This window comes from Notolepis coatsorum, assembly GCF_963971535.1.
Source record: "Notolepis coatsorum genome assembly, chromosome: 8".
NCBI lineage: Eukaryota > Metazoa > Chordata > Actinopteri > Aulopiformes > Paralepididae > Notolepis > Notolepis coatsorum.
The window spans coordinates 128,754,183-128,777,528 of record NC_140172.1 but is presented as its reverse complement, the minus strand read 5'-3'; the positions used below and the strand labels follow the sequence as shown (position 1 = coordinate 128,777,528).

The window sequence follows — 23,346 nt, the reverse complement described above, 5'->3', positions numbered from 1 at the left end:
GGGGAAGGGAAAGAGGGAGGGAGCAGAAGAGGGTGTGTGTGTGTGTGTGTGTGTGAGAGCGAGAGAGAGAGAGAGAGAGAGAGAGAGAGAGAGAGAGAGAGAGAGAGAGAGAGAGAGAGGGAGGGAGAGGAAGAGGGTGTGAGATAGAAGAGAGAGAGAAAGAGGAAGGGAGAGGAAGAGGGGTGTGAGAGAGAGAGAGAGAGAGAGAGAGAGAGTGAGAAAGAGAGAGTGAGAAAGAGAGAGTGAGAAAGAGAGAGTGAGAAAGAGCATAGGGAGGGAGTGAAATCCAGTGCCGACACAGTCAGAGGTCTATCTAGCCTTGTGGCAACTATCGAGCCGTCGGCCCGTGGAAGTGTGCCGTCCAGGACATGTCCGCCCAGTTGGAACTGCCCTTCCGGCCCGACCCGCAGCTGACGGAGGTGATGCGCCTGCGGGTGCAGTCCCTGCAGCAGCGGGGCCTGAAGCGCCAGGACGGCGAGCGGCTGCTGCGGCCCCACGAGGCCGTCTACCGGCTGGACTTCTCGCGCCAGCAGCTCACCTTCTCCCACTGGGGCGTGCGGCTGCCGCAGACCGGACGCCTCACCGTCACGGCCACCTCCCAGCTCTGGACGCCCGACCTCACCCACCTGATGACGCGGCAGCTGCTGGAGCCCACCGGGGTGTTCTGGAGGGTGCGAGGCGACGCCCGGGACGCGGCCGTCCACTCCTGCCACGCCGACGCCCAGGAGTTCGGCGAGAGGATCGGCGAACTGGCCAAGGTGAGGAAGGTGATGTACTTCCTCTTCGGCTTCGAGGACGGCTGCGGCCCCGAGAGCGTCGACTGCACCATCGCCTTCACGGTGGACGAGTGCTAGGTTTTTAGTGAGTTTTTCCTTACCTTCGCGTGGGGTATGTCTGGGAGTGTTGCATTAATTAAATTTATTTATTTTACATTCTATTTTGGGATTTTCTGGTATTTTTGTCTTTGTTTTTGATTTATTGTGATGTTTCTTCTTGACTTGTTTAAAGAAGACGTGTCCGGCCCATGGGGACATTAACGTGTGTTGTCGGGCCTTACAAATACATTTTATTTGATTTGATTTTGACACACGCAGCTCTGCAACCAGATACTGTAGGCACCGGTACTTGCTGTTAAAAACACACGCTTGAATTTACTTTGAATGTGCTGCTGGACGTGAGAGTTTATTTTAGTTTGGACCTGTATTTTCTTGAACTAGGGTTCTCTTTTCAGCCGAGGGAGAGAAAAGCAACAGCGGAAGAAGCTCATGCTGCCTGCACTCCTGGGGACTGAGGAGAGAATCATTTCATATTGCGAGCTTCTACCACTGAACCGTTTCACTAGCTAAATACAACTGAGCCGGTTTTCTTTATCACAATTCTTACTTGTCTAGAATTTGAAAACTACCATCTAAATAAATAATTTTAAATCAAACCGCAACCCAGTATCGGCCTTTTCTTAACGTAACGTGGTTCCTATGATTATATGGCCACGAAAGACCCTGTATCCGCCTGTCTACAGTTTGACAGACAGCTGACCTTGTCGAGCTCGGTAGAGATGACTCTCACATGACATGATGATCACTATGTGTGTGTATACGTGCATGTGCGTATATGTGTGTGTGTGTTTGCGTGCGTTTTGTCCCTTGGTGTACGAGCAAAGCGGGTTTTCACCTGCCTCATCCATCTCTGTCTGGCATAGTGACCCTGACAAATGGCAGGGGCCGGAGATTACATCTGCACAACAACCAACCCTTAACCTCCCTCGCTATAGGGTCAGCCCTGTTGCATCACGCTACCACAGGGGAGACGGGGAAGCAGAGAGGGAAGGAGGAAGGGAAATGCAGAGCAGGAGTAAGAGAAGTGACCTGGTTGGCCTGGAGAGGCCAAGGAGAAACTAGCCTGAGTGAGAGAGAGAGGGGGGGGGAGTGAGAGAGAGAGGGGAGAGAGAGAGAGGGGAGAGAGAGAGAGAGTGAGGGAGAGAGGGAAAGAGAGAGGGGGGAGAGAGGGGAGAGAGAGAGGGAAAGAGAGAGAGGGGGAGAGAGAGAGGGAGAGAGAGAGAGAGAGAGAGAGAGAGAGCTAGAGAGAGGGGGGGAATAGAGAGAGGGGGAGATAGAAAGAGAGCAGGAGTATAAGAAAGGACCTGGTTGTAGACGAGAGCTTGAAACCACTGAACGGTGCCAGTTCGAATCCCCAGACTGCCTGAGGTGACCTTGAGCAAGGCACTAACCTTGGTGGTTGCAGCTCCCAGGTGTGAATGTATGTATTTCAGAGCGTTAGTGGTGCGTTGCTGACAAATAGCATTCTCACCTTCTCGCTCAGTGAATCTTTAAAGATCCCCTCCACTCAAAAACGTGTTTTTATCATTTTTATTAACTCGTCTTGGATGCGTGACCATACAAATTGTTATTCAATAAATGTTGTTCTTGTAACTTGTCACCAGAGTGCCATTTTCACATTCTTCCCCTGGAGAGGAAGAGCTTCCTTGGAATCTGAGTTGCATTTGTGATGTCACTAATAGGTCGAAACTATCACAGTCCAATATGTGGTAATTTGACACCTTTCGCTTCACACAGAAAGCTGGGTAGGTGTTGACAAGTCTTGAAAGAATACAAGCTGCTGACTTGGAGTTCCCAATCAATGGGTGCATATTGTAGATACTGAGAATGATTCAGAGTGTAAAGGTGTAGAGATGCTGCTAAGCCATTTTCAGTCGTTTATTGATTAGGTAGCAATTAACTCATTGAGCGCCAAAAACGTAATATCTCGTGTTTCACCGCCAAACGTTTGAGTGCCAAAAACATAATATCTCGTTTTAGATCCTTTGATCCCCGTTCTAAACACTCAGCCGGAGCTCCCTGGCACATCTGCCTACGTTGGAATTGCAATGACGATCGAATCTCGCCAGGTGTCAGTATCGCCTACATTATGAACATGCATTGGGCCAGCTTAGTGCCGGCCCCACAGCCCCAAACAACTAGGGACTCGTTGTGAGCAGCAGTGAGCAGGACACGTTCAACACTCGCGATCGCCTAGAGCGAACTATTGGATATTATGAAAAAGACTAAATGGAAACTAAATTTTTTTTACATGTTGGACTATAAATAGTGTCTGTCAAATGAGCCATACTATTGTCTCCATAGCTATAATATAGAATATACAATAGCTCCACAAAGATCGTGAAATATCGTGAAAATTGTCAAAAAAAGCTGGCACCAGGCAGTACAGATGGGGAAAGAGCGTGGCGCTCAATGAGTTAAGTAGCAAAAATATATTCATACAAATTGTTATTAAATATAGAAATAATTTGAAAGGTTTATTCAAATAGCTCAGCTTGCGTCCTATAGAATGTAGAAGGGGTCAAACTGAAATAAACAACATACATCTGATAGTTTTTCAGAGCCCTGCCTGCCTGCCTCACTCTCCTACGCAGAGAGTTGGATGACATTCCACTGTCAAACATCTCTGCCAAAAACAGGCAGAATATGTATTTTTCCTTAACATATTGAATAAATACTATCATATTATTGTTCCCCCAATATTTGTTTGTATGTTTTATAAGCCAAAATGAGTTGGAAAAAAAAGTTAAATAATGTAATTTCACAGCTGTCTGTGCAGCCTTGTTTATTCAAGGTGTCCATGGAAACAATGATGAATGCAGCCATAAAGGTATGGTTTCCTTACGCAGAAAAGACATAGCACTAGTCAGTTTACTTTTCTGATACATCACTGCATAACTCATAAATGCTCAAACAAGCTTAATCTTTGTTTATTAGTGACACTCTGTACACATACACATTTTCTTTCAAACTAATTTGGCCACAGATTTGGTACAAGGGGTAGAGACCGCTCTGCATAGAGTGTGTGCCTGCCTGCCTGCCTGCCAGGGTTTTGTGGCTCATATTAATTTTCTCCAAAATAAGCTCCCATTCTGTTAATGTGATGGTAACACAGAGCTGAAGACGTGTTCCGTCTCCTGGGTCTCAATTAAAAACGAGTCGCCCCGCAGTCTTAACAATATAGCGTATAACAATAAATCTAGTGCACCCATCTCTCTCTCTCTCTCTCTCTCTCTCTCTCTCTCTCTCTCTCTCTCTCTCTCTCTCTCTCTCTCTCTCTCTCTCTCTCCCCCCTCTCTCTCTTCTGTCTTCTATACAATAACGTGCAAGATGGGGGTTACAATTTAAGGGGAACATTTAATTTCAAACGATACAGTTTTCGAACGACCATGAAGAGTCTTTGTATTTCAATATGCGGAGTAAAATTATGGAACGGTCTGATTGTGGAGTTAAAGCAATGTCAAAAAATAAAACAGTTTAAAATCAAATACAGTCAAATGGTTTTTACAGAGGTACAGAGATGAAGAAGGGGTTTGATAACTGGCAGTATGTATGTTATATACATACATACACATACATACTGCCAGTTATCAAACCCCTAGTATGTATATATACATTTATATATGTGCATATGTAGGTATATAGTTGTATATATGTATAGAAAATGGCTAGAGGAACTTTACAGGGTAACATACAATTTGGCAAATATTAATAAGGTATTATTAAAAAAAAATTATTGTTAAACTAAGTTGATTTTCAATATAAGTCTAGTACTGTATGAATGAGTAAATAAAATATAGTATGTTCTGATGAGTAAATAGGGGTGGGATTAAATAAGTGTATGCTTCTTCCCACTCCTTTTCAAATATGTAAATGACAAAAAATATATATATTTGTTTGACTTTTTTGTTTGTTCTTTGTTATTTTTTATATACATTTATTATTTGAACGGCTTAAGGCTATATATGTACTTGATGTTTGTTTGTTATGTTGCATATTTGAAATAAATCATTTGAAATAAAAGAGAGAGAGAAAAAGAGAGAGGGAGAGAGAGAGAGAGAAAGATAGAGACATACATAGACTCTTGCTTGAGCAGGCGTCACAAACCAAAGTCTAGGTGAAGAAGAGGCCAAGGCATCGTCTCCAATCCCCACTTCCACCTCTTTTTTTTTTTCCAACAACAACAGCAACACGTCACCAGAGGAGCTTCCAGCCCCGGCGTCTCCTGCGAGACCAGTGTCCTGAAAGCTGGAGTGTCTGCAGGGGCCACCAGGACGTGTTGATGTGTAGTAATGAGTCCTCTGGCGACAGGCAGGCTGCCTTCGTCCACCTGGTCCTAACAGGTCCTAACCGGCAGCCTACGCACTGTCATCCATTACTAAACACACTCAGCGTTTTGTAATGGATTGCATCACTGTGGTCACACTGCTAAGCAACAGCCACTGTCGACTCTAAAATGAGCTTCTTGGTGATCACTAGTGCTAGGATCTCAACATGGAACATTAGGATCCGCAGGCGGCAGCGCTAATCAGCTGAACTAAAGGGTCAGACCTGTTAGCAGGTGCTGGTTGACTGCGGAAGACTCATCCATAGTTTACACTAGGAAATAAAATACTAGCTAGTCTTAGGAGTGGCCTGGGAAGTGTGATGGGGATCAGTAACCACTTTACAGAATAAACCGAAGCCTCTAGGTGGCGGTGTGCACATGAGAACAGTCGATTTCCCCTACAGCACACACGTCATAGAAGAAGATTAGTATGACTAGAGTGAGTAAACACACACACACACACACACGCATACACACACATGCATACACACACATACACACGCATACACACACACACACACACACACACACACACACACACACACACACACACACACACACACACGTATATATATATACAGAGACACTTACTTTCTGCCACAGGGCCTCTCTGGAGGCCAGACTGGAGCACGCCGCCACAAACCAGCAGTTACCCAGCTGCCCCTGGTGCAAGTCATGAGCACTGATGCCATCGACAAACAGGTGAGGGTCTTCACACAAGTCCTAGAGAGAGAGAGAGAGAGAGAGAGAGAGAGAGAGAGAGAGAGAGAGAGAGAGAGAGAGAGAGAGAGAGAGAGAGAGAGAGAGAGAGAGAGAGAGAGAGAGAGGAGAGTCAGCTACTATATATAGACACAAGGAGAGAGTCAGCTACTATACAGAGAGAGACAAGGAGAGTCAGCTACTATATAGAGAGAGACAAGGAGAGAGTCAGCTACTATTAGGGCTGAGCCCAAATGTTCGAACGTTCGGACCTTCGTTCGTTACATTGGAATTCAAATCTTAATTAATGGGTTCGAACCTCCGCTTTTAGGTGGGGGGGACTGGCGTGATGGCATTCGTGTGACATCACATCCGGAATCACGTCAACGCTAACTAATGTTGTTGTCGTCATCGTCGAAAATTGATAATAATCACAAGATACATTCAGTGCTGGATCTAACTAAATGGATTTATGGAGACACATTTATGTTCAAGCCCGGACCACAAAGCTTCTGGAAGGGTTAGCGCGACACGCAACTGCTCTTTCAATTCATACGGCGATGTTCTACCGGCAGAAATACATTTCTCAGCCTCTGCGTTATGATATGAAAATGTAATTGATGTCAGACCCGGATACGGGTTGTCTTTTCCCTTTATTTTCTTCTCTGAGTGCTGTCATGTTAAAATGACAATGATTTTCTTCTTCTTTTGGTTTACAAACATTTTTCTTATCAGTTTGCAGGTCTGGTTATATACTGTAGTTACTAAAACTGAGTGAATATGGCACAACCCAACCTACAGTAGAATATTTTTCACCAGCCGCCACTGAAAAAAAAAATGCACCAATTTTGTCACCAATGTCACCCGCATAGGATCTATAATGATTAAATTAATTAATAAAAAAACGATGGTTCAAAAAACCCTGCCGAAGTTCGAATCCTAAAAACAGGCTTCGGGGACAGCTCTAGCTACTATATAGAGAGACAATGAGAGAGTCAGCTCAACAACTCCTGCTCAACAGCTCCAAAACCATGGAAATTGCCATAGATTTAAGGACTTAAAAAAAAAAAACCATACTCCCAATAACCATCTCAGACCAACCCATAACCATAACTGAATCATTAAAGTTCCTCGGCACCCACATCAGCAATAAACTCAAATGGGACATTAACACTTTGAGTGCCAACGATGAGAATTCTCGTTATTTCATGCCAACCGTTCAGTGCCAACGACGAGAAATCTCGTTATTAATCGTTATTTTTTTTATTAGCGATTTCCATTCATTTTTCATCAATCTGTGAGGGCTGTGGGGGTGTGTGTGTGTGGGTCATGAGCAGATAATAGGGAATCTTAAAGTTATATGTAAAACGAATAACCACAAAACTGCTTACGCAGACGTTTTAGGAGAAGGGGGAAAATAAACAACACAAAACAACCTTTACAGGTGAAAGCCTCAAAGTGAGTATTTAAGAAAATAAGTGAAGTCCAAAAAAACAGGACGACACTCATTAAAGGGGTATTGTAGAAAGAATAAATAAGCCACAAAGGCAACTCCTAAAACCAGAGTTTATATTGAAAACATAAAACAATAAACCTCCACCAAGGGAGTTTATGTGCAACGGACAGTTCCAAAAGAACAAAAGAAAACACTACCATAAAGGACTCAGCCTCTATAAAGTAAAGTGTAAACTAAGCCAGTAACCGAAAACAAGATGGCTACAAAAGAAGGCTAAATGCTGAATAGGGCAGCACTACACTTAAATATAATGAGCCTGACCAAACGTATAGCCAGCACAAGGAAAATGAAAAAGCAGTTGACACTGCAATCTCCAAACTTAAATAGACTCCACATGGCCATAGGCACAGCTGCACTGCATCAGGTGCAATCAAGCCCACACACCTGCCGACCCATGAGGCAATTAACCACAGGGAACAGGGATTGCCAGCTATCCCTCACAGAGAGGTGAAATAAAGCAAAAATAGACAGCTGTCCCTCACAGAAAGGTGAAATAAGGCAAAAACCATGACACAATCTAGCCTCACGTTACCACTGGGACTCTCTCTGAGCTCGAACAGGGAAAATACCGCCCCCTATCGTCTCCCGGATGGTAATGCACCCTTTGGATTGGACTGAATGAAAACGCATGGGGAAAAGAAAATCCAGAATCCACATTTTACTTGTCAAGCATGTAATCCGAGCCAATTGCAGTCATTGTGGTCCCTCAGAACAGCGTGATCGATATTTGGAATGGCGATCAGGAATTGGAATAATCTTTTTGGAGAACATCTGATCTGAAGTAAGGAATCTATTTTACCAGTCTTGGGGTAATCAGAGCTTTTTTCACAGATATATCAACGTGTCCCCTATGTGTGTATGTGTGTGTGTGTGTCTGTGTGTGCGCACTGATCAGGAAATAAGATAATCGATTTTTCAGCCCGCTTCTCTAGCGTGCATAAGTACACATATACTATCGATAATCTAGCGTTTATTTGAAAACGATTCATAAATAGGCAGAAGAATTACAAAGTTTTTTGTGTATTCCAGTAAAGGGCGATTCCTGCTGAATCACTTTTTTTTCTGGAAATGTCCAAAAACGAGCGTTTTTCAAAATGGTATAAAACGGAAATGTACCGATGAAAAAACAATCCGTTTCGACAATGTTGACTGCAAGCAAGTCATTGATAAGCAACGGGCGTATTAGACACATAGCCATAATTTAAGATATAGTTTATGCGTTTGCAAATGTGCTCGCCCTCTCATTGAATAGAGCGCTGGCACTCAAGCGCTAAATCGTGCGCCCCCTGCTGGCACTCAAAGTGTTAACACCACTGCCATCATCAAAAAGGCCCAGCAGCGCCTGTACTTCCTCAGGCAACTGAGAAAGTACAGAGTCCAACAACGCCTGCTGGTCCAATTCTACACTGCCATAATTCAAAGCATCCTCACCTCATCCATCACAGTCTGGTACGGTTCCACTGACAAACACACCAAACACAAACTCCAACGCATCACCAAGACAGCCTCCAAAATAATTGGCTGCCCCCTCCCCTCTCCATCTACACCTCATGCACAGTCACCCGCTCTGGTAAAATAGTCAACGATCCCTCCTCAGGTTGCTACAGGTCAATTTCAACCAGAAACACGCTTCACAAACAGCTTTTTCCCCACAGCAGTCCGAACACTAAACACCCTGGCCCGCCCCCCCTTGCACAGACGGGCAAGCATCCAAACTGAAGTGAACATGAACTGAATTGAACTGACACTAACTGACACTTGTTATATGTGACTGTCCTGTATGTATTTATGTATTTATTGTGGGGATTGGGAGGTGGGAGGGGGGTGTTTGATGTTCCATGTTGATGTCCCAGTGCTTAAATAACATGCTGTACCACAAACGATTACCACCAACCATAGTTGTGTGGCATTAAAGTATCTTGTAAAGTATCTTGTACAGTATAGGCGTGGACTCGAGTCACATGACGTGGACTCGAGTCAGACTCGAGTCACAAATCTGATGACTTTGGACTTGACTTGACCAAATCAAAAAAGACTTTGACTTTAACACAATGACTCGTGACTTCACTTGGACTTGAGCCTTTTGACTTGAGAAGACTTAATACCTTCCCCATGCCCAACGATTAAAAATGATGTTATTAAATGTGCCGTGAATTCATTCATTTCCAGCGAATAGACACTTCATTTGCGCAGTCCTGGCTCCTGTTTCACCTGCGGAGACACGTTGTGGGTAGGGATGTCCGATATTATCGGCCTACCGATATTATCGGCCGATATTGGCATTAAAATGTGATATCGGAAATTATTGGTATCGGTTTAAAAAAAAATATATATATATATATTTTTTTTTTTTACATTTATTTAACCTTTATTTACCCAGGCAAGCAAGTAAGAACAAATTCTGATTTTATTTATTGTCAAAAGTATGCATAATGTGGTGTTAATTCCACAACAAGAGATATGTAATGTTAATTACCTGAAATTATTCCGTTTTTTGGGGGGGGGAAACCCTGCATATATCGGTATCGGTTGATATCGGTATCGGAAATTAAGAGTTGGACAATATATCGGTATATCGGTATCGGTAAAAAAGCCAATATCGAACATCCCTAGTTGTGGCCGTGTTTTGTTTACTTGTTAGACTGTCATGGCGGCGCCCAGTTGTTAAGTTTTTACACATGATATTGGATATTCTCACTATTTCTCTTTTGTTGAGCACAAAGAAAAGAACGTTTTAGTTAAATGTAAATTGTGTCTTGGCTCAAAGATCCTATCTACTGCCCACTTTGTTTGAAACAATCTGACAGCATCCAATCAATTTGCACGAGAGAAGTAACGTTACGAACGAACGACGGATCCAGTGGAAAATTATACCAAAGATTGCTTCGTTTGCTTATAAAAACGACATGGTGGTCAACAAAAAACAAATTGCAATATGCTAAATGTGTGGGTCGAAAATCACAGATGGAGACGCAACAACTTCCAACTTCGTTCGACATTTGAAACTGCACAAATAACAGTAAGTAACTTGGCTTGCTAGCTACAGTAGTTAAATCAATGAGCCATCGACACAGTCACGTTATTATTACATCCTGCAAAAGCTGACCCTAGAGTCCCACTAAATTACAGAGGTATTAGTTTGATCAGTACAGTTTATAAATTATACTCAAGTGTTCTTAATAATAGATTAAATAAATACTTAGAATATAATGAAATGTTGGTGGATGAGCAGAATGGGTTTAGGGCTAAGAGAGCTTGTATTGATCATGTTTTTGTTTTATCATCGGTGGTGAGAGCCAGATTGGACGAGGGCAAGAATACATTTGTTTGTTTTGTTGACTTTAAAAAAGCCTTTGACTGGATTAATAGAGAGCTTTTGGACTATAAATTAATCTGTTCTGGTATTGATGGACTATTTTATAAGGCTATCAAAAGCCTGTATAAGGCCCCATCTGCCTGTCTGCAGCTGAATGATGTTAGGACCGGCTGGTTCCCCACACCATTCGGTGTAAAACAGGGAGATGTGCTTTCTCCTACTTTATTCGCCCTTTATGTTAATGACCTGGCGCAAGAAATCAAGCAAGCCAATCTTGGTATTCCAATAGATAATATAATCCTAAGTATTTTATTGTACGCTGATGATATTGTTTTGTTTGCAGAAAACGAAGCAAATTTACAAAACATGTTGAATATTATGAGTTCTTGGTGCATGAAATGGAGACTTGCGATTAACAGTGAAAAAACACAGATTATGCACTTTAGGAAAAAACACGAACAGCAGAGTAGTCATAAGTTTCAATTTGGACCAACGCCTCTGATTTACACACATTCTTATAAATATCTTGGTTTTACCTTTAATGAGTACATGTGCTTCATAGAAGGAAGGAAAATAATGTCTGAGTCAGCAGGAAGGGCGCTAGGGGGCGTGTTGAGTAAAATGAAAGTGTGCACTGACCTTGGGTTTTCAACATATACACAATTATTTGATTCAATGGTGGGTTCTGTTTTGTTTTATGCTGCTGGAGTATGGGGTTTTGATGATGCTCCTGAATGTAATGCGATCCAGAACCGGGCCATAAGATACTTTTTAGGAGTCCATAAATACACACCAAAAGGGGCTATAGAAGGGGACATGGGGTGGGATTCTCGCTTGGTCAAGCAAAAGGGTGAAATGGTGAGGTTATGGAACCGCCTGGTCCAGCTGCCAAATGGCAGGGTGACTAAAAAGATTTTTAATTGGGACAGAGCACACGGTCATCCCTGGTCAAGAGAGATGTCTATGATTTTTTCTTCTACTGACTTGAGTATGATTTTTATGAACAATTTGCAGTGTAAGGTTCACATAATTAAAACAAAATTATCAACAATCCATCAGGATAAGTGGAAGGTGGAGATTTTGAAAAAACCTAAACTTAGAAAATATATTGCAATTAAAAATGAGTATTTTACTGAACCTTATGTAATGTTAAACTTAAAGAGAAGACGGAGGTCTCTGTGTGCCCAGTTGAGGTCTGGCACCCTGCCATTGGCTGTGGAAGTGGGTAGATTCCAGGGTAAACCTGAGGAGGAGCGGCTGTGTGTTCTGTGTGATCTGGGAGTGGTGGAGGATGAATATCATTTTGTTTTTTATTGCCCTTTGTACACCACTTTGAGGAGGGCTTTATTTGAAAAAATTCAAATTGCAAACCCAGATTTGTTTTGGCAGTCTGAGAGCTGTATGTTGAGTTGTTTTTTTGTGGAGGACATCTTCGGTTTTGCAGGATTTTTGGAGAAGGCATGGCACCTGAGACAAAACACACTGTATCCTATATAATTGTATTTGAATTCACCTTGTTTTTCTGTTTTTCTGTTTATTTACATTGAGTACAGCTTGTGTTATATTACGTTTTATTGTATTTTCTTGTATTTTTCTTTTTTTATGGCCATCTTGGTCTATGTCATTTGTTAAGTAATTGGTAAAGTATATTATTATATACTTATTGTTATGTGTCTTGTAAGCCCATATGGCCTGGGCATACATCTGTATGTAAGACACGAAAATAAAAAATATCAAATCAAATCAAATCAAATCAAATCAAACATCCAATATTGATACACGGCTGGCTAGGCAGTTGGTAGTCATAGTTTTGTCTTATAAAATAAATAAACAATCAGCAATGTCTCGCTTGATGAATGGCCAGCAGTAGCCTAACAGTACTGCTGCTCCTTAAAACAATCTATTGATTGAAATTTGTATGAACAGATTGCAGAATGGGTACAATACAGTATGGCTCAATACAAACAATTGTTAAGGGGATGCAGACCAGAAAAATACTTTCGTCTTGTTTACATCAGGGTCCCCTATTTTCAATTCATCATGACACTTATGACATACAGCTATACAATACTGTTTTATCAAGACATGTATGACATACAAGACATACAAGTATACAGTACTGTATAAGAGACATAGATCATAAGAAACAGAAATATATACATTCGAAGGGGAAGAAACTGTACATTGGAGGGGGTTGGGGGGGGGGGGTTGGACATTTACAGGGGCCAGTTTTTAATTGCAGCCTCCCGTAGGTGCTCTTTGAGAGCTGAGGTCTGCTATTATGGATCATGTGCCATAGACTGTATATACAGGGCAGGCAGACGTTAAATAAATGATTGGTCCAAGTGGGAAGACAATATGTTGGTTATTGTTATCCTACCTTTAAAATTGATATGGTGATCCTTATTCTTTTTTTTCTCTCCTGAACTGGTTTTCTCAAGCAGCTCTTGCCCAAATGTATCTAGTTGTAAGACTAACCCTGATTCTGAGTATTATTACATTTATAGAAATTAGATTATGTTTTGCCAACAAGCTGATAATGAAATGTTTTGGTGAAGCGCATATTATGACTTGTTTATGACTCGAAACTCAAAGGTTAGGACTTGGGACTTGACTTGGGACTTGTCAGTCTTGACTTGGGACTTGACTCGGGACTTGCCTGTCTTGACTTGGGACTTGACTTGGGACTTGAGTACCAAGACTTGAGACTGACTTGAGACTTGCAAAACAATGACTTGGTCCCACCTCTTATCTTGTAGCTACTATAGAGAAACACAAGAAGAAGAGTCAGCTACTATATAGATACAATGAGAGAGTCAGCTACTATATAGAGAGAAGCACAAGGAGAGAGTCAGCTACTACAGTAGAGAGAAACACAAGGAGAGAGTCAGCTACTATATAGAGAGACAATGAGAGAGTCAGATACTATATAGAGAAACACAAGAAGGAGAGAGTCAGCTACTATATAGATACAATGAGAGAGTCAGCTACTATAGAGAGAAGCACAAGGAGAGAGTCATCTACTATATAGAGAGACAATGAGAGAGTCAGCTACTATATAGAGAGACAATGAGAGAATCAGTTACTATATAGAGAGACAATGAGAGTCAGCTACTAGAGAGACAATGAGAGAGTCAGCTACTATAGAGAGACAATGAGAGAGTCAGTTACTATATAGAGAGACAATGAGAGAGTCAGCTACTAGAGAGACAATGAGAGAGTCATATACTATATAGAGAGACAATGAGAGAGTCAGCTACTATAGAGAGACAATGAGAGAGTCAGCTACTATATAGAGAGACAATGAGAGTCAGCTACTATATTTACATTTACATTTAGTCATTTAGCTGACGCTTTTATCCAAAGCGACTTACAAGTTCTGTACGACAAGCCATCAGGAAGGGCACAACTCTATCAGCTGAGTAACAATGTTCATCAAAGTGTTGAGTGATACAGTGTAGGTTAGTTTATTAGGACAAGTGCATGACAGTATGGTTAGTTAGGGTTAGATTTTTTATTTTTTTTTAATTCAGATAATGGTTGAAGAAGTGCGTCTTTAGTCGACGGCGAAAGATTGGACGTGTTTCGGCTGTCCTAACTGGGGTGGGTAGTTCATTCCACCATTGTGGGGCAAGGACTGAGAATAGGCGACTTCTCTTTGATGACCCTCCCGGAGCTTGGATAGGAGTAGGTCTGAGGCGGCCAGAAGATGCAGAGCGTAGGGGTCTTGAGGGTGTGTAGTTAGAGACCATTGACCGGAGGTAGGCGGGAGCGGTTCCCTTTGCCGCACGGTATGCTAGGTCGAGGGCCTTGAAGCGGATTCGTGCAGCAATGGGGAGCCAGTGCAGGTCCCTAAGAAGTGGGGTGACATGGGCCGACTTCGGTAGGTTTGAGATCAGGCGGGCCGCTGCGTTCTGAATGAGTTGAAGAGGCTTAGTGGCAGTGGCCGGGAGGCCAGCGAGCAGTGCGTTGCAGTAGTCGAGGCGGGAGATGACTGTTGATTGGACGAGGAGTTGGGTGGCTTCTTTTGTCAGGAAGGGGCGGATCCTTCTGACGTTGCTCAGGAGGAATCGGCAGGTTCTGGTTGTCGCTGCGATGTGAGCAGAGAAGTTCAACTGGTCATCGAGGACAACACCAAGGTTCTTGGCGGTCGGGCACGCGGACACAGCTGCATTCTCGACTGTGATGGAAAGGTCGGTCAGGGGGGAGGATTTGGCCGGGAGGTGGAGCAATTCTGTTTTGCTTAGGTTCAGTTTGAGGTGGTTGGTCGTCATCCAGGCGGAGATGTCGGACAGACAGGCCGAGATCCGCTCAGAGACGTGGATATCTGAGGGAGGGAAGGAGAGGAAGAGTTGAGTATCGTCGGCATAACAATGGTAGGAGAAGCCATGAGACGTGATAATGTTACCCAGTGATTTAGTGTAGAGGGAGAAGAGAAGGGGTCCTAAAACCGAGCCCTGGGGGACACCCGTCCGCAGGGGGCGGGTGGCCGACAGGGTCCCTCTCCATGACACTTGGTAGGAGCGGTCATTGAGGTATGATGACAGCCATGTCAGCGCAGAGCCAGCCACTCCCATTCCTGCGAGGGCTGCGAGGAGGATCTGGTGGTTGACTGTGTCGAAGGCTGCAGATAGATCTAGGAGAATCAGGACAGAGGAGAGGCCTTTCGCTTTTGCTAAGTGAAGTGCCTCTGTGACCGCAATGAGGGCCGTCTCTGTGGAGTGACCAGTCCTGAAGCCTGACTGATTAGGGTCTAGGAGGTCATTCTGTAAGAGATAGGCAGTATATAGAGAGAAACACAAGAAGGAGAGAGTCATCTACTATATAGAGAGACAATGAGTGAGTCAGCTCCTATATAGAGAGAAACACAAGAAGAAGAGAGAGTCAGCTCCTAGGGAGAGACGCAAGGGACACAGGGACCATGCGGATGAGCGGCCAGCTGATTATCCGTGTGTCAGTGTTGTTGAGAGGATTTATGTGGCAACAGGGGATGAGGAGCCGCAGGGTCACAGCTTCCTCTGAGACGCTCCCCCACACATCCCACTAGATCTGATAGGGTTACAAGGAGGGGGGGGGGGGGGGGGGGGGACACAAATGCTACACATATTTCACCTGCCCATTATAGTCAAGGTGGAGCTAGAACCATTAACCACAGCCATATTACAAATGCAAAGGCACTGGGACACTGTCAAAGTGGATGTTTCTCCTTGGCGCTGTCGTTTGTATCAAATGATGACTATGAGGTTGAATGTACATTGTATAGTACTACTGTTGACTGTTACATTTGCACTGTGGTTGGATGCCAAACTTATTTTCGTTGTACTGTACTTGTGCTGCATAATGACAATACATTTTAATCTAATCTAATCTATTCCAATCTAATCTAATGTCCGCTTATATTTCACATGGCTTTATTGAAGACGCTTTTTTTCCTCAAGGTCTCATACTACCATCAAGCCATCAGACTCTGGAGATTTTTTTTTTTAATTATTATATTCTATTCTATTGTGCTCAACTTAGTTCATATTTCACTTGATCTTACTCCACCTCTTTATTGTATTATCTGTCTGTTAATGTCTGTCCACTAATGTCGCACCGAAAATGACCAAAGCAAATTCCTTGTATGTGAAAACTACTTGGCAAATAAAGACCTTTCTGATTCTGACTCATGAACACTATCTAGCTATTATGATTTTATTGTATTTAGTATTTTAAGTATTTGTAAGTACTTTACGTACATTTTATTCTACTGTTGCACTTTTTATACCAACCACTCTCAGCACTGTCACTTTTTCTTACATCACTATTATGCTGGTTTTTATTGTGTTTTTATAATTTTTTTACCTGTAACTCTGCTTTACACTGTGTACACTGGCCAAACTTTTTATTGACAGCACTTAAAAGTGTGAGACGAATAGGCTGCCACTTGGGAACTGTATGTGCGTGTGTTTTCGTGTGTGTGTATGTGTGTACAGTATGTGTGTGTGTGTGCGTGTGTGTGTGTGTGTGTGTGTGTGTGTGTGTGTGTGTGTGTGTGTGTGTGTGTGTGTGTGTGTGTGTGTGTGTGTGTGTGTGTGTGTGTGTGTCTGTGTGTCTGTGTGTGCATGCGCTCTGTATTTTCCCATTTGCCCAATATTGACATACATATTTCTCCCCGTGTGCGAGGTGGTTATCGAACTTGACGTGGAAAACATTGAGACTGATGTTAAAAGTTGGATTCAAAATATATAAATATAAAAATGAAAATATATGCTTTCGAAAAAGTAACGCTATCAGCCCAACAGTTATTCAAATAATATATATATTTCTTTATGTAATCCTGAATTACACATTGAAGCAGTATTATGAAGAATTTGTGATGTAATGATGAGAAAAGACCATTACGTGTATTACAAGATAAAGACATACAATACAATATTTCCGTATCACAAAAAGATGTTGCATCACGTTGTCCTTTGTACTGGGAAACCCGTTATTTTTTCACATGTTGAATGATGTCAGAACAATGTGTCAAGTCAAGTCTCCATATGCCGTCATACCATCCAGCCTAGACTGCTCTTTAAACTGCCTGGTCGCTCCATTAGGTAAAACAAAAAAAGTCAATTGACAAAATCTCCCCATGGTGAAATAATAGCATTGTTGGTCAGACTAAGGAAATCTGTAGAGCTGCTGAACAAAAATGGAGGAAAACCAAGCTCACAGTCCACTGCGATATATATAAAGAAGCCATGACTGCCTATATAACAAAGAAATACGAGTTGCAAGAAAGGACAATTTTCTAAGATTATCACAGAGAATGTTGGAAACTCTAGAATATTATTCTCAGCCATCGACCAGCTACTCAAAACTGCCCCCACCTCTCCACAGTCATCTGCATCTAAATGTTAAATTGGGGACCCAGCCATCGCAAACTATGCACCAAAGCTATGGAAAACCCTACCTATGGACATTAGGGAAGCTAGATCTCTAAACATTTTCAAAAATAAGCTAAAAACGTACCTCTTCACCTTAGCCTTTTAATACACTCCGCTGCTGATTGTACTGTAGATTGCACTATTTACTCTGTCCATTCTATTTTACTCTTTTATTACAGGTTCTAAACTGTCAGGTTTTAAAACTGTGTGGGGGACCCAGGCCTGGAAATGTACCCTGAGAGAGGGAACTGCGCCCTGAGAAGGAGGTTTGCAGTTTTTTTTTTAAACTGTTTTAAACCTTACGCTCTGCATCTTCTGGCCGCCGCAGACCTACTCCTATCCAAGCTCCGGGAGGGTCATCAAAGAGAAGCCGCCTATTCTCAGTCCTTGCCCCACAATGGTGGAATGAACCCCAGTTAGGACAGCCGAATCCCATCCAATCTTTCGCCTTTGACTAAAGACGCACTTCTTCAACCATTATCTGAAATAATAATAATAATAATAATAATAATAATAATAATAATAATAATAATAATAATAATAATAATAATAATAATAATAATAATAATAATAATAATAATAATAATAATAATAATAATAATAATAATAATAATAATAATAATAATAATAATAATAATAATAATAATAATAATAATAATAATAATAATAAAAAATTAAAAGATCTAACCCTAACTAACCTTACTTTCATGCACTTGTCCTAATAAACTAACCTACACTGTAACACTTTGATGAATATTGTTACTCAGCTGATAGAGTTGTACCCTTCCTGATGACCTGTCATACAGAACTTGTAAGTCGCTTTGGATAAAAGTGTCAGGTAAATGACTAAATGTAAATGTAAATGTAAACTGTGGATATCAAACAGGGAAGGTAAAGATAGTTTTAAAAATTTAAATTTTTTATTGCACTGCACTATTGCATAATTTTACTCTCTATTCTATTCTACTATTGTATTGCACTGCACTATTTTGTCTATGTCTATTCTATTTTACTCTGCAATAGAATCAAACCATAAACAAGGTGGCCTATTGGGATGTTAGATCCTAATGTGAAAAACTGTGATTTTTTTATGTCTGCACTTTATGTGCTCATTTTGCTGTTGTGAAGCACTTTGAGCTGCAATTCTTGTATGAAAGGTGCTATACAAATGCGTTTATTATTATTATTATCAAAATGAAGAGACATATTGCAATATTTTATATATGTTGGCCATATTGCTTAGCCCTATATGTATTAGGATATGTGCATGTAAGGTCTTCAGTGCAATATTTCTCTGTGTGTGTCTCTCTCTCTCTCTCTCAGACACACACACACACACACACACACACACACACACACACACACACACACACACACACACACACACACACACGCACGCACGCACACACACACACACATCTGTCATCCCTATTTATTTATCTTTCATTCACTTCCTGTCACATGGATGAGAGTGCCTTATCCCTGGGAGAAGCACTCTTTAATTCAATTGAATAGTGCTTATAGCCTTATCCATGTCTCACAAGAATCTGAACTGAACTGTGCTGCAATGATTTTTGATAAGACAGAGGATATAAATAAGACGGAGGGTATAAATACAGTCCATCGCTGACAGGAGGCCACTGTTCCTAAGCACGGCAAATGTGACTCCATCATATCCTGGGCTTCATACCCATTCAGACAGAGAGAGAAAATGATCCTTGCCTTCTGACAGATTGTGATCCTAAACTACCGAAGTTCGCCCCATTCATTATTATAGGTGGTGTAGTTTGGTAGAATATAGTTCCTACATGAAACTGTTCACAACATGGCCTGTGGAGTATCTTGAGTAACCGGGATTTCTGGAAAGATGCATTGCTTTTGAGTTTTTCAAATGTATATTTTTGGCACTGTGAGCACAACAAACCAAATTCCATTCAGCTCTATCGTATTGGATTGTATTGTGTATTGTATCATCTTTACGGCAGATATCTACAGAACTAGGCGAATCACACCGGAGCGATCTGGATGGATAGATACTAGTACTCAAGTAAGGAGGAAAATATGTATTTATTTTTTATTTTCGGTGAACTGCCAAAAATCCACACACAGAGGAACACACACACAAATGAACATTGAACACACTGAGAGTAAAAGAGTTTGAATGTGGCCAGCAGTGATGTCATCGGGGACATTGAATCCTGGTGTTGTGTTAATTACAGCTCAATGAAATGATGTCAATGAGAAAATAACAATACCTACCCTGTCTTATAGGACTTAGGATCATTTAATTGAGATGTAATTAACACAAAACAAGGACTCAATGTCCCCGATGGCATCACTGGGGGCCATATTCATACTCAATTACTCTAAATAAATGTGAATCTAAATGAATGTGTGCAAAACGGTTTAGCGTTTTTGGATGTGTGTGAGAGTATGTGCGAAATAGATCAGCATTGCTTTTGGTGACGTGCCCCTTCAAGTAAGTCCATCAGTGCTTCTATTGAAAGAAAATAAAAGTAAACAAAACCACATACGGTCAATTTCTATAGAACATGAAACATTACTATCATTAATATCAAATAAATGTGCAGTATTTCTAAATATATTCACCACATTCTATCCTTGTGATAACTAAGACTGGTGCACATACTGTATGGTGACAGGCGTCAACCCCATACATCACTGCAATGTTCTCAAAAAGAAAGTATTCGTTTCACGGTCGCATGGGTTACTCAGCACGTGCAGATAGAACATTTGCGTGGGCATGGATTCGTAATCCGAATGCACAGATTTCTAAACTGAGAGTACAGATGTACACATGGATCTTTGTTTTTTTCCTCAGCTGAATCCCAGGAGGCTCTGTAGGCTCTCCACTTCCTGTAGACTCTCCACTTCCTGTAGGCTCTCCACTTCCTGTAGACTCTCCACTTCCTGTAGACTCTCCACTTCCTGTAGACTCTCCACTTCCTGTAGACTCTCCACTTCCTGTAGACTCTCCACTTCCTGTAGGCTCTCCACTTCCTGTAGACTCTCCACTTCCTGTAGACTCTCCACTTCCTGTAGACTCTCCACTTCCTGTAGGCTCTCCACTTCCTGTAGACTCTCCACTTCCTGTAGGCTCTCCACTTCCTGTAGACTCTCCACTTCCTTCCTGTAGACTCTCCACTTCCTGTAGGCTCTCCACTTCCTGTAGACTCTCCACTTCCTTCCTGTAGACTCTCCACTTCCTGTAGGCTCTCCACTTCCTGTAGACTCTCAACTTCCTTCCTGTAGGCTCTCCACTTCCTGTAGACTCTCGACTTCCTTCCTGTAGGCTCTCCACTTCCTTCCTGTAGGCTCTCCACTTCCTTCCTGTAGACTCTCCACTTCCTGTAGACTCTCCACTTCCTTCCTGTAGACTCTCCACTTCCTGTAGGCTCTCCACTTCCTGTAGACTCTCAACTTCCTTCCTGTAGGCTCTCCACTTCCTGTAGACTCTCGACTTCCTTCCTGTAGACTCTCCACTTCCTGTAGGCTCTCCACTTCCTGTAGACTCTCAACTTCCTTCCTGTAGACTCTCCACTTCCTGTAGGCTCTCCACTTCCTGTAGACTCTCAACTTCCTTCCTGTAGGCTCTCCACTTCCTGTAGACTCTTGACTTCCTTCCTGTAGACTCTCCACTTCCTGTAGACTCTCCACTTCCTTCCTGTAGACTCTCCAATTCCTGTAGACTCTCCACTTCCTTCCTGTAGACTCTCCACTTCCTGTAGGCTCTCCACTTCCTGTAGACTCTCAACCTCCTTCCTGTAGGCTCTCCACTTCCTGTAGACTCTCGACTTCCTTCCTGTAGGCTTTCCACTTCCTGTTTTCTGTGGTGTGCCTCTTAATTAGGGGATACCCGAAAGGCACAGTGCCAACTAGTGGCTTTAGTGGGAACATTGTATTTTCCACTAGGCTCCACATACACACAGATACACACAGACACAGACAGACACACACAGACACACACAGGCACACACACACCTGCATCCTCTGACAACTTTTAACAACAGCTAGACTTGGCCTGACACACAATGAGGAAGAGAGAGAGAGGAAATAGACCGTATCATCTAAAGAGATAAAAAGCCGTCTGGATTTCTAATTGCGTGGTCTAGGGTGTGAACGGTCTGTCTATGTTCTTGCTCTGTGCTTTATGGGAGTGGCTATAAGCTTGGAAGCTTGGAAGTTCAGGGTGGGTCGATAAGCACTTCAGGCATTAATCAACAAACTGATTAAAAAAAAAGCAGAGAAACTCTTAAATGGGCAGTTCACCCAAGAAGACCTATTTTACCCCGTACCCCCAGGAGTGCTACAGTATCTATCCATCCCGATCGCTTTGGTAGGATTGGCTTTGTTTCTTCAGATATCTGCCGTCACTCCAATACAATTAAGCTGAATGGCACTCTTCACTTGTGGCGCTCAAAAACGTTTGAAAAACTCCTTTCCAGACAACATTTTTTTAGCGTTTTTCTAGACACTCAAAGCGCTCGCCACAATGTAGGGTGGAAATTGCCTCCTTCACCACCACTGGTAGCACCCATTCTTGGGCTATGCAGGCTCAATGGCTGCCATACACTGGCACCAGGCACACATCACACTACACAATGACTGAACGGCTCAGGAGACAGGGATTGATATCAGCCAATTAAGGGGGAGGGCTGATTAGGTGGCCTTGATGTCAGAGACCTGATTGGGAATTTGGCCAGGAACGTCGGGGGAACCCCCTACTCTTTAGATAGGCACCCTGGGTTCTTTAACGACCGAATTCAGTCCGGACCTCGGTTTAGCGTCTCATCCGAAGGACGGCACTCGCAGCTGTACGGTGTCCCTATCACCGTAACAGGGGCATTGTTACTGACAAGTCCATGGAGAGGACAGAGTGCTCCCTGCTGGACAACAACACCACTTTCCGACAACAGCCTTGACCGGGGCTCGAACCGGTGATCTTCTGATCATGAGTCCGGAGCTCTACTCATGTAGCTGTGACTGATCGTATGTGACTCCTCTGCGTTGTGTTACATTTCGATGCCCCGAGGGAGTTTCGAACCCGGGTCAGCCGCACCACGGGCGACATCACAGACCGCTATACCAAGAGGTGAATTCACTCCTTGGTAACGTGTCTATGTGTCTTTTAAGGGGCTTACCGCCACAGTCACTTCACAACACAGTTCATCGTGACTGTGGATATTACTCACGTACTTCCGTCACATAGCCACGCTGGTGGACATGACCTGGTTACTCAGGATAGTACACTTTGTTGTGAGCAGTTTCATGTAGGAACTATTTTCTACCAAACTACTGAATCCAACACCCCCCTGCACGCCGAACACATGACCAATCAAAATCCCTTGGGTTGTCAAATGTCATGGAAGTGAAACACCTCCTCTGCGTAGATTGGGTTGCATTAAAAGGTCTGTATTAAAAGGTCTGTATTAAAAGGTGTGCATTAAAAGGTGTGCATTAAAAGGTCTGTATTAAAAGGTCTGCATTAAAAGGTCTGTATTAAAAGGTCTGTATTAAAATGTCTGCATTAAAAGGTCTGTATTAAAAGGTCTGTATTAAAAGGTCTGCATTAAAAGGTCTGTATTAAAAGGTCTGAATTAAAAGGTCTGTATTAAAAGGTCTGTATTAAAATGTCTGCATTAAAAGGTCTGTATTAAAAGGTTTGTATTAAAAGGTCTGTATTAAATGGTCTGCATTAAAAGGTCTGTATTAAAAGG

At 42.5% G+C, this 23,346-nt stretch overlaps 2 protein-coding genes across 2 annotated transcripts in view; one reads left to right on the top strand and one right to left on the bottom strand.

The window, feature by feature from the left end:
- The window catches only part of capn5b (calpain 5b), a gene marked incomplete at both ends in the record, with an annotated part of 111,934 nt that overhangs the window by 54,552 nt on the left and 34,036 nt on the right, over positions 1-23,346 (bottom strand). The window lies entirely within an intron of this gene.
- On the top strand, positions 369-854 carry ompb (olfactory marker protein b; the record flags this gene model as incomplete). Its single annotated transcript, XM_084319732.1, has 1 exon — positions 369-854. The coding sequence occupies one exon, from the start codon at positions 369-371 to the stop codon at positions 852-854; it is 486 nt and encodes a 161-aa protein (XP_084175858.1).